The sequence below is a fragment of the Propithecus coquereli genome, unplaced genomic scaffold, assembly GCF_000956105.1.
Source record: "Propithecus coquereli isolate 6110/MARCELLA unplaced genomic scaffold, Pcoq_1.0 Scaffold689, whole genome shotgun sequence".
Classification (NCBI taxonomy): domain Eukaryota; kingdom Metazoa; phylum Chordata; class Mammalia; order Primates; family Indriidae; genus Propithecus; species Propithecus coquereli.
Window position 1 is genome coordinate 223,378 of NW_012152940.1, and position 17,196 is coordinate 240,573.

Genomic DNA, 17,196 nt, shown 5'->3' on the forward strand with positions numbered 1-17,196 from the left:
CTCTTGCTCAGGCTGGTTTCGAACTCCTGAGCTCAAACAATCCGCCCGCCTTGGCCTCCCAGAGAGCTAGGATTACAGGCGTGAGCCACTGCGCCCGGCCATAAACCACATTTTGGCACTCAAGAGAGTACAGTTTCAGTTAAATTAAAATATAAAAGTGAGACCCCCATCTCTAAAAAAAATTAAAAAAAAAAAAATTTAGCCAGGTATAGTGGCATGTGCCTGTAGTCGCAGCTACTCAGGAGGCTGAGGCAAGAGGATCGCTTGAGCCCAGGAGCCTAAGGCCGCAGTGAACTATGACTATGCCACTGCATTCCAGCCTGGGTGACAGAGTGAGACCCTCTCTCAGGAAAAAAAATAAAATAAAATAAATACTGCTGTCAAAAATGTCATGATTGCTTAATTCCAGTCTGAACAAATACCCACATTTGAAAGACATACTGAAGTCACAAGACTTGCCAGTAAAATGAAGGTTTTGAAAGCCTGTCATTAACTCAAGACGCACCTTGAAGTCGAATGTGTAATTGGTGTAAGGCATCAGGCCACTCTCATAGGCACTCTTTAACCTGAAACCGTGAGTGATCCTTCCGTTGGTTGTTCCATTCTTCCCACTGTAGCTGAAATTTGTGAGACTTTCATTATATCTCAGTTCCTTGAAGTCTTTATGATTTGTTTCTACTCCACCAGTGCTCAAATATTCTACAACACCTATAATGAAGAGAAAGGTACTTTTTTCACTGTCATATATGAGATATGCTGTACAAAAGGTAATTTTAAAAGGTCATGCAATAGTAAATAGTTTTAAACCACATATATTCCTACTTTCTGAAATGTTTCGTTTTTGTACACTTGTCAGAACTTGTCCACATCTATTTTTATGCGTAATCACTGTATGCTGAATACTTTACACTTTGCTTTTTTCATTTAATACTGTACCATGTGAACATATGTCTTCCCAATTATCTTTCTTTAATGGTCACATAATACGACTGGGCTGGTGTACAATATTTGCTAAACTACTTATTTTTAAAAATTCAGGTTTCCACTTTTTAAAAAGAATTAAAGATAACACCATAATAAATATCTTAGTATGCGGGTTTCTGCTTATGCTAAATTATTTAGTTGGTATAAAATCCCAAGATTAGGATGGAATGTGCCATTTTAGAATACTGCCAACTATGGAAGAACATGCCACCAGTTAGTTCCAGAGCAACTTCACCATCCCTGGACACTGTTTTCTCAATTTTTTTCTTTTTCTTTTTCTTTTTTTGGCCCCCTCCCACCATGTTTTCCCAATTTCTTAAGCATAAGATGGGCTCTGCAAATACATTTTAATTTTCATTTAATTAGTTAGCAAGGTTGAACATTTCCCCATGTGTTTGCTATTAAAATACTGTATTTTTCAACTCTGAAAGGGCTGTCAGATGTGTCTTATCTGACTAGATTCTCTCCTTGCCCCCGCAGATGCTTTGTAGCTACACAGAGGGTAGAATGCATGCAGAGAATTTGCCAGAAAATAATCCTCAACTACTTGAGTTGCAGTAATCTCCAGACAGCTTGATAAAATGGACTGAAGAATTACAGTTCTTAGATACCTTTATTTTCCCTGAAAACAAATTTAACAGTTTCTTTCTTCTTAATGGCTCTTATCGATTGTGATGGCAATAATGTGCTACCAAATTTACCTATTCCAAACGTGTTCATTCATCCAAGTCCAAGGAAAAGTATTCTTGTGTGTGAGTATGAAGAAGGAAGAAATATTTAGTTTGATAGTACAAAGGCTATGGTTTATTATGACTACTATCTGTGGAAAAGTATTCAAGATCAAGCTTTTTGTATTCTACGTTGTGATAAAAATCAGGATCCTTGCTCTTTCTTAAAATCACTTGACTGATTTGTGTTAAGGAGCTCAATTTCCACCTGGAGTTGTCTTTTCCTGATCAAGTGACACACAAAAAAATTGAGATCCTATAATATATAGTTTAAATTTAAACTATAATTATATTATCATATGCTGGAATCCCAAAGCAACTGTCTTAATAAACCTTTTCAGAGTCTGGATTATGTATGACTTGGAGATAATAAAATATAACCACCTGTGTGTTTACTGAAGATGATTATACTACCCTTCCTCCTTAGGGTTCCATAATACTATTTCATTTTAAAACAGTTTCCCCCACCCTACACAAAAAAATTTTTAAACCTGCTCATGGCTGCCACTACAAACTCAATTTTCATTTTGACTAAACTTGGAATGATCAAACACAATACATTACAAAAATGTTTTAAGTCAAAAGCATTCTATATAAATTAACATTCTGTTCTTACCAGAGTCCGGCAAAGAATTAAGATCTGCACATAACACAAGTGGAATAGTTCCAAATTCTCCCAATACACTGGATTTGAGGTTTCGAGAAGCTTTATCAATAATGTTCTTCACTTCTGAGAGGAACATCATAGTTTGTACCAACTTCACATCAGAGTACTCAGGGTCCCAATGCATGTGAGCATTAGCCACAAGAATAAGTTGTTTTTCTGTTCCAAGATGTGGCTTTCCAGCTACATTAGATAAAAAGAAAACAAGCAGACAAAACCCACCCATCAGCCCATATGTTTTTACAGAATCTGAAAGCAAATAATATCTCAGAGTCTCAGAATAGGAAAGATACCTAAAATTCATCTGACAATTCCCCACCTGAGAACTGAATATGCCCTACAGCGAATCTAGGAAACAGACACCTAAGCCTCTGGCTGATGCTTTCAGCACACGGCATTCAGTCCTATCTATTTGGGACAGCTTGATATTTATTTAAAGTTGTCTCCTTGAAACTTTTGGTCTTAGTTTGGATGTCCTAAATCGAGCTTCACAAAATTAAATCTAAACCCTCTTTCTCAGATGTATTTAAGACAGTCATTAAGTTCTCTTTCATCTTTTCTATCCACGTTAAATATTCCCAGTTCCAACTGTTCAAGTGAAAGAAGTTTCAGTTCTTAGCATAATGGTCACTTCTAAATATACTTTCAATTTGAAATAAATTGTCCATTTATCCAAAACTTAACTTTAAAATAATTATTTTAAGTAGATCAGGAAGAGAAGTTAGCTTACATAATAACCTTGATGCCAAGAAATTATGGGAGTATATGGAGTTCTTACCCCTGAGCAGTTATTTTAATGATGATTTACTTCAACATTTCTTTTATGTGAAAAATTCTTAAGAGTAAAAAAAAAATTTTTTTGCTTTATGCCTTTCAAGGTTTGTAATACATTTCTGGGCAATGCTTTCTCATCTTAAGCTTTGTGGTAGAGAAAAAAGACACGATATTTTACAAAAGACAAATTCTCACTGAGTTTCTTCAGGTGTTAGACAAGACCATTAATACACAATGAAATTTCTGCTTTCTATTCTTTTTGAAGATCTCTAGTAGGAACTATTAAAAATTTTGGAGGTCAATTTTACAGAAAGTGAAAAGGATCACTCACATGACATTTCAATCAATTCCTTTCGAAGTTCTAGCAGTACTGCAACTCCAATGTTATCTTTTGTCATGACTCTGTTCAGCATAGCTTCAGACCCTTCTGAATTTGCCATTGCTAGCTGATTAAATTCAACAGTGTGTTTCTGAACCAAAGTAAATCTAAAACGAAAACAAAAACACACACACAAACATAGAATTGGGAATACCAACATGTTAGCTGTGTGGGAAATGTAGTATTCCCAAACTTCCTTAACAGATACGATGGTACTTAAGTCACATTACGGAAAATCTTCCACATTTAGCACCAAGCTTCCCACATCCATATCAAGTTGCTCTCAGTTTGTTACTGACACAAATAACATCTCAAAAGACATTTGCAACTTAGGAAAATGTAGTCATCTTCTGTTTAGGTTTCATGTTGGAATATTCCATCTTGTAATTTTTAAACAACTCTTTGGTTCCCAAGTATGACTTTAAAGAATCCCTCTATCATCCTAGAGGGAATGTTAATTACTACAAGGTATTTCAATTAACAATTGGAGTTAATCCCTAGTAAACACCTGAAGAAACAGCAGCACTTTCAGTCTGTCTCCAAAACAAGTTATTTCTGATGATTAAAAACAAACAAAAAACTCCCCCAAGTCAACAGCACTGTTTTCTTGGAAAAAATACAGTGCCTCTTTCTTTTATTTACCAATTAATTTCCACACCCTTAGCCCCCATCCTGCAAATTCTGAGAAAATTTTCTTTGTTAAAAATAAGATGATGCCTCAGAAGGTGAGGGCAAATAAAACAAGATAAAATAAATAAAAAATAGAAAATTACTAAATTTTAAAAAAGGAAAAAGAAAATTAAAAAAATGACTTACTTTTCTGTCTTGAAGAATATTGCACAGCCATCAACATGTTTTCTTTCTTGTTCTGACATTGTCCTGGCTCTGGACTTAGGACTAAAGAATCCATTATAGCCACGTTCTTTCAGTTCTACCAGAAAAAAACTGTAATACTGTTCCGTTTCAACCTCCTGAAAAATTATAAATGGCAAAGTTATTTCATGAGACAAAAATCAGTCCCATGTATTAACTCTGTATATACAGTTTGAGAGCTTAAAATAATTTCCAAGAACTGATCTGCAGACTGAAGAATGTAACATCTTTTCAATGTTACTCATCTGAAACCAACCATAACACCTACCTGTCACTGTACAGGTACTAGATGCCAAGGTCAACTCTTTGTTGTCTAGGAATAATGAATGGAAAGACACATACCCCTATGCTTGTACACTGCCTTATGTCCTAGAATTGGTGGGGAACAAGAACCACAGCGGTAGGAGGAACTTCGCAATCGTAATTTCAGGCCCACAGGGAGAAAGGGACTTCACCAAGATCATTTACATTATCATGAGAGTCACACTGACAACGCAAAGTTACAGTGCACCAGGTCCAGCCCTTTTCCACTATGCCCTGATTATTCTAGCAGCCCTGGTGGTAAAGCAAAATTACACCTGACAACGCCAGAATTTCAGTAGCTCTGCCACCCAATTAAAAAACAGTGTGTGGGGACAACGGAGGGGGAGGAAGGCGAATATTTAGCTGTCACAGCAAATATTCAAAGCCTGGCCCGCCCCGTTTGTTTATTTGGCAGCACAGTGCTGCAAAGCAGGTCGTGCTCCACAGAGTCACTAAAAACAGAAAAAGGCAGTATTTTAAGAACTACAGAAACCAAAACTTCAAATGTGTCAGTGTAATGTATTCCTAGTTTGCTCCTTGCTTTATCAGTGCCAGGGAATTTATGCAATCTAAATACTCCTCTGTATGACTTACCTGAAGACTTATGATATCAGCATTGCAGCTCAAGATTTCTTGAATAATGGCCTTTTTTCTGTAGTCCCAATTTAGTGCCCATGATGGACAGTAGCCATATAACTGCCGGGTCGCATATTTATCACAAAGAACATTATAGCACATGACAGAAAACAAGGCTGTAGGAAAAATAACTTTACTTATTCACACACGTGGCAGGAAAAAAAGTATAATTAATTTGAGTAATAGTTTTCACTTAAATGTTAAGTTTGACTTTATTCATTCAATCTATATTCACTGAAAAGCTACTATATGCCAGACAGGGGGGACACAAATAAACATGGACAACGAAAGGAGGACAGATACGTGAACAAGTTAGAACACAGTGCATGACCTCCTGCAGAGGGATGTACGGAAGGTCTGGAAGCTAAAAGACTAAGATCTTGAGCCCTTCAGCCTCGAAGACCTAAGTTTCTCGTTTCTACACTCCGTCCCTCCATACCATCAATCGTTAATGTAGGATGTGGAAACTTGACAGGAAGTTTCCTTAACAGGCACATCTAGTTTTCTTCTATAGAGCAACTCTTAATAGTTCATGTAAGGCGTTTCACAGACTAAGTTCTGATACACATACCATGGAAGCTCCCAAACTATTTTCATAAAATTTAGGTTAAAAAGTGATTAGAGGCCATTAGTTCAATTTTTCTCTCAAGTTAGGGTTTTAACTGTCTTACAACTTTGTAATGTCAAATACATTTGAAATATGCTAGGATTTGTAAACTTCCAATATGGAAAGACTTTGATTATTTACTATAAATGAATTTGATCAATACTTTACAGCAGGCTTTCCCAACACTGGCACTATCGACATTTTGGGTGGGTCACGTCTTTGCCGTCAGGGACTGCGCTGTGCACTGCAGGATGCTCAACGGCCTCCCTGGCCTCTATCCACTACATGCCAGCAGCACCTTCCCCAGTTTTGGCCATTAAAATTGTCTCTAGACATTGCCAAATGTCCTTTGGGGGATAAAATTAACCCATTTGAGAAGCACTGCTTTATAGCATGCTTTCTATAGCATAATATACATCGAAGTGATTAAGTCTTTATTATTACCCCCCAAAGCAAATCAACTCTAAACATTCTATCTTAATGTTGCCCATAATCTAAAGCATGCCAACAATACTGTTAGGCTTACAGAGACCAAGTGAAAACAAGAGTGAAAAAAAATAAGGCTACCAACCAGTTGGCCTTGTTCTGTCTGGTTCTTGTAACATAATCCAAGATCTTGGAGGTGGTTGTTCTGTTGAAACTAGTTGAACAGAAAACACAGAATTAAATAATATTCTTACATATCTTCCTAATAAAAAGGTTTAAGCAAATGACCACTTACTTCTTTTTGCAGTACCTGACAAATTATCAAGCAAATAGTTCAGTAGCCTTCTTGTTCCATCTGGTTCCTGATAGAGGTTCAATATATCCTGGGTAAGTGGATTTCCTGGAAATATTTTTAAAATAGGTAAAATGAAACCAAGACAAGTAATAAATATTTCAAAATTTAAAAACGTACCGAAATGATCAGATCACATATTATACAACAATGTAATAGTTACCAGTAAAATACCAAACTATAGAAAATACTGTTGTTTTTTTTTTTTAAGTTTTTGAAGGGTAAAAATGATTCATACCATGTTCTCAAAAAATACACCAAAATCTTTCTATATGGGAAGTTTGAGGTACTCAAAAATGATTATTAATGGAATGTCATCAACTTAGAAATACTCTAGCAGTGCTCAGTATGTGACCTTGCCTCACCAAAACTTTTGATAACAAGACGGTTATAATGATCAAAAGTGAGCAAAACTGCAGTGATTGCAGTGGTGGGAAGAGGAATTAGAGAAGGGAAAGATGAAAGCCAGTATTAATGAATCAGAGAATCGAAGGTCTAGAATGCCACAAAGCTAATAAGAAAACATCCTAATGGCAAATGTAGTCTTGCACTTCAGATTTTTAAAAATTATACTAAATAAAGTAACAAGATGGGGTAGACTTAGTTTAAGAGTTAACTCATTTCCTTAGTGAGTTAAGAAAAATCCTGGGGCTATGAGTCATCTGTAAATTCAATAAATGTTTTATGCCAACAACAAAAGCAAAGAGTTACATTATCTACAAAAGCCTCAAAACCTCTCAGGATTTCTTATGTACATATGAGAAATAACAGTACAGTGCAGTGTGCTTCAAAGAGCAAAGTTTCTATCCATGCTACACAAGTGGTGTGTATTATTCTGGATGCCACAGTTTCACTTTAACGAAGACTAGATAAATTCTACATATTGAAGAAGGCAGATAAAATGGTGAAAGATCGTAAGCATACCAAATGAAGAAAATGAAAGGATGTGGTCTATAAGAATGATTACAACCTAAAGAAAAAGGTGTTTTTCCCCCTATTCTCTCATGTAGAGTAGTAGGCTCAGAGGCAGAATGAGGACCAAGGGATAAAATCTAACAGGAAAATCCAACTCAGAGGAGAAGAGGTGGGCAAATAGCAAAACTATTTAAGATGAAATGTCCTGTGCTACGCGGTAGTGCAGTATCCTTCAAATAAGTTGGGTTACACGCATGGGAAAAGCAGTGAGGTAGGTTTACCTTTAAGATCTCTTTCAGTTTTAAGATTCTAGGATTTCAAGAATTATAAGAGTAAAAATGTGCTGCTCTAAGTGCAAAGTATTTCTTTGTAGGAAGATAAGTTACAAGGGCATCACTGCCTCACATGTGTACAGTTCTTTACAGCTACCACAGGCTTTTCAAATTTTCATTTAGTCAAAATTCTATGAGATAGGTACAGTCATAACCTGAAAGTTATCAGGACCGTTTCTTAAGCATATCTTGAGAAAATGAAGCCAACCGAAAACTTCTCAACACCAGGCAAGCAGCTATTATAACCAGACCTAAATGATGCTTTTTGTCACTTTCTAGTGCAAGAGATATTTAGAGGTGACTGCTGAGTACTTGTAACAATATGATCCTCCCTTTTAAGATCTTTCTTATTAAACTAAAAACCATCCCCAAAGACATTTATTACTTTCTAATAAATGCATCTGAAGCCCAATGGTGTATTTCTCCCATGTCTGCTTGCTTTCGGGAATTCCTTTAAATTTAAAATTAATCTGTTCTTCCCTACCTAGAAAAAGAAAATATTATACATAGGGTAAAGTTAACAATAAAATTCTGGAATTAAAACATGGCATTGAGTCCTCAGAAGAAAGAAACAAAAGTAAATGACAGAAGTTGCTTCAGGGCAGATGGAATAAACATACTTTTCTCTATTCCTCCCACTAAGTACAATTAAAATTCCTGTACGTTATGTGTAAAGCAAATATAAGAATCTGAAAGAAGAGAGAAGGCAGAATGGCTAGAGAGCTCAGAACCTGAGGAAAGACAAAGTGGTGAGTTTCCTGAGTTTACTTCTTGCCTCATTTATGCCAGGCATGGAGCTAAAACCAGCAACACAAAAACACCAATTGGTGCAGACCAAAAAACGCCCAACAAAAGCCAAAGGATAGTCTGGGCACGGTGGCTCACACCTGTAATCCTAGCACTCTGGGAGGCTGAGGAGGGAGGATCGTTTGAGCTCAGGAGTTCAGGACCAGCCTGAGCAAGAGCAAGACCCCGTCTCTACTAAAAAAATAGAAAGAAATTAGCTGGACAACTAAAAATATATATAGAAAAAATTAGCCGGGCATGGTGGCGCATGCCTGTAGTCCCAGCTACTCGGGAGGCTGAGGCAGTAGGATCAATTGAGCCCAGGAGTGTGAGGTTGCTGTGAGCAAGGCTGACGCCACGGCACTCTAGCCCAGGCAACAGAGTGAGACTCTGTCTCAAAAAAAAAGATAAAAGCCAAAGGACCAGGAAAGGGCTGCCTAAAAAGATAAAAGCTTTAGATAAGAACCACTCTACTCCAGCTAAACACCAAAGAAAAAATGTGGCCCATGACAGCAAAGACCAAGTGGGCAGTCTAGACTTCCACCCCAGTAAGAAAGAGCTAGGAGTGCTCCAGTGCCAACTTCAATCCCCTCCAGGCAACCACAAGCTTCTCCTCCTCAGTGAGCACTGAGGCTTCCTTCACCTCCTCTGCCGTCAGAGGTGGCCAAACAGTCAAGACTTTCACATCTCCCAGGTAACGAGGCCACGTCAGTGCAGTGTCCGTGGAGACTGTGGGGAGCCAAAGTTGCCACCCCTGCCCAGCGGTACTGACAGGTGTCAACAGAGGCTAAGTGGAGCCTGAACTTCTACCTCTGCTGGCAGGAAGGAGACAGTGCCACTGCTCCTCTTGCCAGAGCAGTGTTAGAGAAAGCCAGCTACAATAAAGTTTAAATAAAATACAGTCTCACAACATAATACGAATAAGTCCAGTTTCAAGTGAAAATTGCTCATCACACTAAGAACCAGGAAGATTTCATATGAAAAGAGATGAACAATAGATTCTAATACTGAGATGACAGAAACATCAGAACTAGATGACCAAGATAAAGCAGTCATGATAAAAATGCTTCAATGAGAAGTTACAAACATGCTTGAAATAAATGAAAAACCAGGAAGACTTAGCAAAGAAAAACAAAGTTCTGGCAAATAAAGAAAATATATTAGAAACCAAATGAAAATATTAAAACCAAAAAATAAAAAGCTCAGCAGATGGGCTCAACAGCAGAGTAGAGGGGAAACAGGCATCAGTGAACCAGAAGACAGAACAATAGAAATAATGACCCCATCTGAACAACAGAAAGAAAACAGACCCCTCCCTCTCCCCAAAAAAAGAAGGGAGCCTCCAGGACTCGTGGGATTGTAACAAAAGATTTAATGTTTATGTCATCAGGGGCTTGGAAGCAAAGGAGAAAGAAGACAGTACTGAAAAAGCATTAAAAAAAAAAAATAAATAACCACCCAAAACTCTCAAACCTTGGCAAGAAATATAAACCTACAGATTCAAGACACTGAGTGAACCCCCAAACAGGAAAAAACCAAAGGAGCCCACAGCAAGCAAGACACATATCATAATTAAACTTCTGAAAACAAAAGACAAAGAAACAAATCTTAAAAGCAGCTAGAGAAAAATGACACCTTTTCTGTAGGGGAAAAAAATATTTGAATGATAGCTGATTTCTCATCACAAACCACAGAGGCCAAATGGAAGTGACATAATATTTTTCAAGTGCTGAAAGAAAAAACTTTTCAAACCCAGATTCCTACATTCAGTGAAAATATCCTTCAGGAATAAAAAAGAACTAAAGATATTCTCAGATGATGAAAAACCAAGAGAATCTGCTGTTGGTAGATCTGCCCTAAGGAAACCAATAAAGGAAGTTCTCTAAATAGAAAGGAAATGATAAAAGAACGAACCTTGGAACATTAGAAAAGAAGAAAAAAGATGGTAAACAAAAAATATGGGCAAATATGTGCTTTCCTTCTCTTACACTTTTTTTTTTTTAAGACATGGCCCGGGATAGAGTGCCATGGCATCAGCCTAGCTCACAGTAACCTCTAACTCCTGGGCTCGAGCGATCCTCCTGCCTCAGCCTCCCGAGTAGCTGGGACTACAGGCGTGCGCCATCATGCCTGGCTAATTTTTTCTATATATTTTTAGTTGTCCAACTAATTTCTTTGTATTTTTAGTAGAGACGGGGGTCTTACTCTTGCTCAGGCTGGTCTTGAATTCCTGACCTTGAGCGATCCTCCTGCCTCAGCCTCCCAGAGTGCTAGGATTACAGGCATAAGCCACCACGCCTGGCCTCCTCTCACACTTTCTAAATCATGTTTGGCAGTTAAAAAAAAATTATGTAACACTGATATGATTCTACATGTATACAGAGGAAGTGTTTTAGACAATTACATTATAAATGCGGGTGAATAGAAGGATGTAAAGAGAGTTAAGGTTTCTATGTTTCACTTAAACTGGTAAAAAGACAATAGGAGAATCTCCAAGCACTGGAAAATTCTAAATAATCCACAGCTCAAAGAGAAAGTCTCAAGGGAAATTTTTAAATGTACTGAGCAAGTGAAAATGAAAATATAACCATTTTAAAACTTGTGGCTGGGCATAACTAAAGCAGGGCCGAGAGATACATTAGAAAACAGGAAAAGTCTCAATTCAATAATCTAAACTACCATCTCAAGAATCTAGAGAAAAAGAACAAAATAAACCCAAAAGCAAGAAGGAAGGAAATACCAAAGAGCAAAAATTAATGAAACTGAAAACTGAAAAATAGAAGAAATTTTTTAAAAAGCTGTTTCTTTGAAAATATCAATAAAACTGACACACGTAGCAAGACTGACAAAGAGAAAAGACAAAAATTACCAGTATCAGGAACGAAACAGGGTATCACTATAGACCATACAGACAGCAAAAGGATAAGGGAACACTATGAACAACCATATATATATGTGTGTATACATGTGTGTGTGTATGTGTATATATACATATGGACCACTTCCTCAAAAAAACACAACGATCACGACTAACTCACTATGAGAAATAGATAATTTGAATAGTCCTACAGCTATTACGAAAATGAATTTGTAATTTTAAAATGACCAAAAAAGAAATCTCCAGGCCCAAATGTTTTCACTGGAAAATTCTAGCAAACACTTAAAGAATTAATATCAATTCTACAGAATTTCTTCCAGAAGACAGAAGGGCATACTTTCAAACTCATTACATGGAGCTGATACTACTCTGCTACCAAAAACAGAGTATAAATATAAAACGAACAAACCGAAACTATAGACAAACAACCCTCATGCATACAGAGGCAAAAATTCTTAAGATGACATGATTTTCTACATAGAAAAGCCCAAGAAGTCTACAAAAAAACCATAAACCTTCTAGAACTCCTGGAAGTGAGTTCAACTAAATGGCAGGATATAAGATAAACATTAAAAAATCCATTGTAGAGTCATGCATAACATAATGCTTTGGTCAACGATGGACCACATCCTGTAAGACTATAATATTGTATTTTACTGTACCATTCTATGTTTAGATACACACATACTTACAGCAGCCTACAGTACTCAGTATAGTAATATGCTATACAGGTTTGTAGCCTAGGAGCAATAGGCTATCCTATATAGCCTAGGTGAGTAATAGGCTATACCATCTAGGTTTGTGAAAGTATGCTCTGTGATGCTTGCACAATGATGAAATCATCTAATGCGTTTCTCAGAACTATCCCTGTGGTTAAGCAACAGAAGACTACTTCTATATACTTGGAATAACGTGCATGGACAGCAAATTTCACAACGCCATAACATTTAAAATCACTCAAAACAAAAACAAAAAGACTTACGTATAAACCTAACAAAACAAGGACAGGACTTATATGCCCAAAACTACAGAACACTGATGAAAAAAGTCAATGAGGATCTAAATAAACAGAGACATATAGCATGTTTGTAGACTGAGCGACTCCACACAGTAAAGATGTCAATTCTCCCAATCTGATATACAGGTTTAACATAATTCACATCATATTCTCAGCAATATTTTTTTTGCAACAATAGACAAGATTAAAGTTTATAAAGAAAGGCAAAGAGAAACTAGAAGAGCTAAAACAATTTTGAAAAAGAAGACTAAAGTTGAGGAATCAGTCTACCCTAGTAAGACGAACAGAGCTACTTACAGAGCTACAATTAACTGTGTGTTTGTTGGAAGGATAGACACATAGATCAATGGAACAGAACAGAGAACCGAGAAATAGATCCACACAGATATGCTCAACTGATTTTTGACAAAGGTGCAAAAATAATTCAACAGAGGTAAGACAGTCTATCCAAAAACGGTGCTAGAGCCATTGGAACATCCATAGCAAAAAATAAATAAATCTTAAACTAATCCTCACATATTTTAACTCAATTTTAAATCAAAGTGGATCACAGACTTAAATGGAAAACATAGAACTTTTAGAACAAAACGTAACAGGAGAAAATCTTTGGGATTTAGAGCTATTAAAGAGTTCTCAGATTCAGCAGGATCCATAAAAGGAAAAACTGATAAATGGACTCCATAAATATTTAAAACTTTCACTATGCAAAAGGCCCTGTTAAAAGGATGAAAAGACAGGTTACATATGGGGAGAAAATATGTGCCAAACCACATATCCAACAAAGGACGAGTACCTAGAATATATAAAGGACTCCAATAAACAAGCAAACAATCCAATTAGAACATGGACAAAGACATGAAGAAATATTTAACAGAAGAAAAAAATACAGATGACAAATAGCACATGCAAAGATGTTCGGTATTTTCAGCCATCGGAGAAATATAAATCAAAACCATGAGCTATGACTACACATCAGAATGGCTAAAATAAAAATAGTGACAACATCAAATGCTGGTGAGGATGCAGGGAAATGGATCACCCACACACTGCTGGTAGGAATGTAAAACAGTACTGTCGCTATGGAAAACAGTTTTGCAATTTCTTAAAAAATTAAACACGCAACCCCCAAATGACCCAGCAATTGCACTCTTGGGCATTTATCCTAAAGGAATGAGGACTTACATTCACACAATAACCTGCACATGGAATGCTCATAGCAACTTTACTCATAACAGCTCCAAACTGGAAGCAACCCAGATATCCTTCAGCAGAGAATGGTCAAACAAACGATGACACGTTCATACTATGGAATACTACTTATCAGTATAAAGGAACAAACTGTCAATACACACAACAACCTGGGTGAATATCCAAAGAATTAACCTGAGTGGAACAAACCAATCTCAAAAAGGTTACATACGGTATGCTTCCATTTAATAATATTCCTGAAATAGTGAAATGACAGAAGTAGAGAACGAATCGTGGTTGTCAGGAGAGAGCTGGGGCAAGGAAAAAGTAGGTGTGGCTATAACAGGGAACCAAGGGGATCCTTTGGTGATGGAAATGTCCTGTATCTTTGTGAAAGTGGCAAATAATTGTGTGTATTTATGAGGTATGACACAATGTTACAATACACGTATGTACCGTGGAATGATCACCTCAGGCTAATTAATGTACCCATCACCTCAAATACTTATTTGTGGTGAGAACATTTAAATCCACTCTTTTAGCCATTTCAAAATACACTTCATTATGAACTATAGTCACCATGCTGTGCAACAGATCCCCAGACCCATTGCCCTCGTCTCACTGAAACTTCGCACCCTTCGACCCACATCTCCCTTTCACACCCCAGCCTCCGGTAACAACCATTTCTGCTCTCTACTTCCATGAGTTTGACATTTTAAGATTCCACATGTAAATGCATCATGCAGTATGTGTCTCTCTGTGCCCAGCTTATTTCACAAAATGTTCTGTATCTTGACTGTTCTGCTTATGATACTGTGAAACTACAGTTTTTTTTTTTTTTTTTTTTTGAGACAGAGTCTCACTGTGTTGAGGGCTAGAGTGCCGTGGTGTCAGCCTAGCTCACAGCATCCTCAAACTCCCGGGCTCAAGCAATCCTTCTGCCTCAGCATCCCTAGCAGCTGGGACTACAGGCATGCGCCACCATGCCCGGCTAATTTTTCCTATGTATCTTTAGTTGTCCGATTAATTTCTTTCTATTTTTAGTGGAGACGAGGTCTCGCTCTTGCTCAGGCTGGTTTCGAACTCCTGAGCTCAAACAATCCGCCCGCCTCGGCCTCCCAGAGTGCTAGGACTACAGGCGTGAGCCACCACGCCCGGCCGAAACTACAGTTTTGAAAGACAGTATCATTGAGGGAAAATGGGTAAAGGGTACAAGGACTATTCTGCATTATTTCTCACAAATGCATGTGAATCTACAAGCATCTCAAAATAAAAAGTTTAAGTAAAAAAAAAGTGAGCATCTAAAGTCACAGTCCTGTCTTTTACCATAGCACAATTTTGAAGAGTGTGAAAAAATGTGTGTGTGTGTGGGGGGAAGCAAAGCATGCAAGCCTCATACAATCAACTTTAAAGAAAACTGTCTGAACTGATTCATGAGGCAGAAAAACTGGCTCTGTATGAATGTCTGTTGTAGCAAATAGACATGACTATGAAGTGACACATTTTTCTCTCTTCCAAATAATTAAGAGGTACCATGAGAAATCAATGATAGAAATTTTCAGAGACAGCAAAGATGATACAAATACTTTAAGAAGTGGCTGGCGCAACGTTAGAATTAAAGTGTAAGCTGCAAAAGCTCAGAAAAACAACAGGATTTATCCAAAAAAGGTGAAATCGGTGAAAAGAAGACTGCTATTACAGACAGATGTGTAATACTGTCCAACAGGATATCTGAGATAAACAAATGTCTCTTTGAAACCATACTTCCAAGGAAGAAACATAAAAGTCTAGGTGTAAAAGAATAAAGGATCTTTTTGAAATGGAAGAGCAAGAGATCATCAAAAATAAAGGTGCCATAAAGACTGCCCTACCCCTGCAAACATTTACATTTCAGAGGCTTTTATGCACATTAAATCAGTATGAAAATTAGTGACTGATGACCCTATCTTCAAATAAAGTTAGTGAAAATTCTTAGTGAATACAAATTATGGTTTGTAAAATATATTCTATAAAATTATAAAACTCAGAACTGGAAGGACATACAACAGTAGCTGCCTCTGCCATGAGAAGGACTGAAAGAGGAATAAAAAAATCCTCAACATTTTGTAATGTTTTATTTATTTTACATTCAAGAATTAATAGAAAAGTGACAAAATATTCATTGTTAATTCTGGTGGTCAAGCATATGGACACACTTTGCTACACAGTACTTTTCTGTTCTTCAAATTTAAAAACAGAATACAAAGAAAAAGGGCTAGGCTGTGAGACACAACAGAAAAAAATCTTCATTTTACATTTTACTGGCCTTTATTTTAATAAAGCATCAGCCAGTCCAGCCCACACACAAAAAAACTTTCCAAAGAACCATTTATACAGCTGATGTTTGTTGAATATGATTTTACATTTGTAAACATATATTTGTATTTTTATTTTTTAAATACTGTTTTTTTGATAAATAAAATGGATTTATAGGAATAAAACATAATTTTATAACTGTATGAAAATATGTGCCAAACCACATATCCAACAAAGGACGAGTACCTAGAATATATAAAGGACTCCAATAAACAAGCAAACAATCCAATTAGAACATGGACAAAGACATGAAGAAATATTTAACAGAAGAAAAAAATACAGATGACAAATAGCACATGCAAAGATGTTCGGTATTTTCAGCCATCGGAGAAATATAAATCAAAACCATGAGCTATGACTACACATCAGAATGGCTAAAATAAAAATAGTGACAACATCAAATGCTGGTGAGGATGCAGGGAAATGGATCACCCACACACTGCTGGTAGGAATGTAAAACAGTACTGTCGCTATGGAAAACAGTTTTGCAATTTCTTAAAAAATTAAACACGCAACCCCCAAATGACCCAGCAATTGCACTCTTGGGCATTTATCCTAAAGGAATGAGGACTTACATTCACACAATAACCTGCACATGGAATGCTCATAGCAACTTTACTCATAACAGCTCCAAACTGGAAGCAACCCAGATATCCTTCAGCAGAGAATGGTCAAACAAACGATGACACGTTCATACTATGGAATACTACTTATCAGTATAAAGGAACAAACTGTCAATACACACAACAACCTGGGTGAATATCCAAAGAATTAACCTGAGTGGAACAAACCAATCTCAAAAAGGTTACATACGGTATGCTTCCATTTAATAATATTCCTGAAATAGTGAAATGACAGAAGTAGAGAACGAATCGTGGTTGTCAGGAGAGAGCTGGGGCAAGGAAAAAGTAGGTGTGGCTATAACAGGGAACCAAGGGGATCCTTTGGTGATGGAAATGTCCTGTATCTTTGTGAAAGTGGCAAATAATTGTGTGTAT

The 17,196-nt window shown here is 36.9% G+C and overlaps 1 protein-coding gene across 1 annotated transcript in view; it reads right to left on the minus strand.

Moving 5' to 3' along the window:
* CNOT6 (CCR4-NOT transcription complex, subunit 6) overlaps positions 1-17,196 on the minus strand; it is an 88,088-nt gene that overhangs the window by 2,717 nt on the left and 68,175 nt on the right. The window contains exons 5-13 of the mRNA XM_012660888.1: positions 14,928-14,975; positions 9,304-9,318; positions 6,670-6,774; positions 6,520-6,588; positions 5,300-5,457; positions 4,346-4,500; positions 3,482-3,636; positions 2,329-2,559; positions 506-708 (exon numbers count right to left, since the gene is read on the minus strand). Of these exons, the coding sequence (XP_012516342.1) occupies positions 506-708; positions 2,329-2,559; positions 3,482-3,636; positions 4,346-4,500; positions 5,300-5,457; positions 6,520-6,588; positions 6,670-6,774; positions 9,304-9,318; positions 14,928-14,975 (1,139 nt within the window). The remainder of the gene's footprint in view (positions 1-505; positions 709-2,328; positions 2,560-3,481; positions 3,637-4,345; positions 4,501-5,299; positions 5,458-6,519; positions 6,589-6,669; positions 6,775-9,303; positions 9,319-14,927; positions 14,976-17,196) is intronic.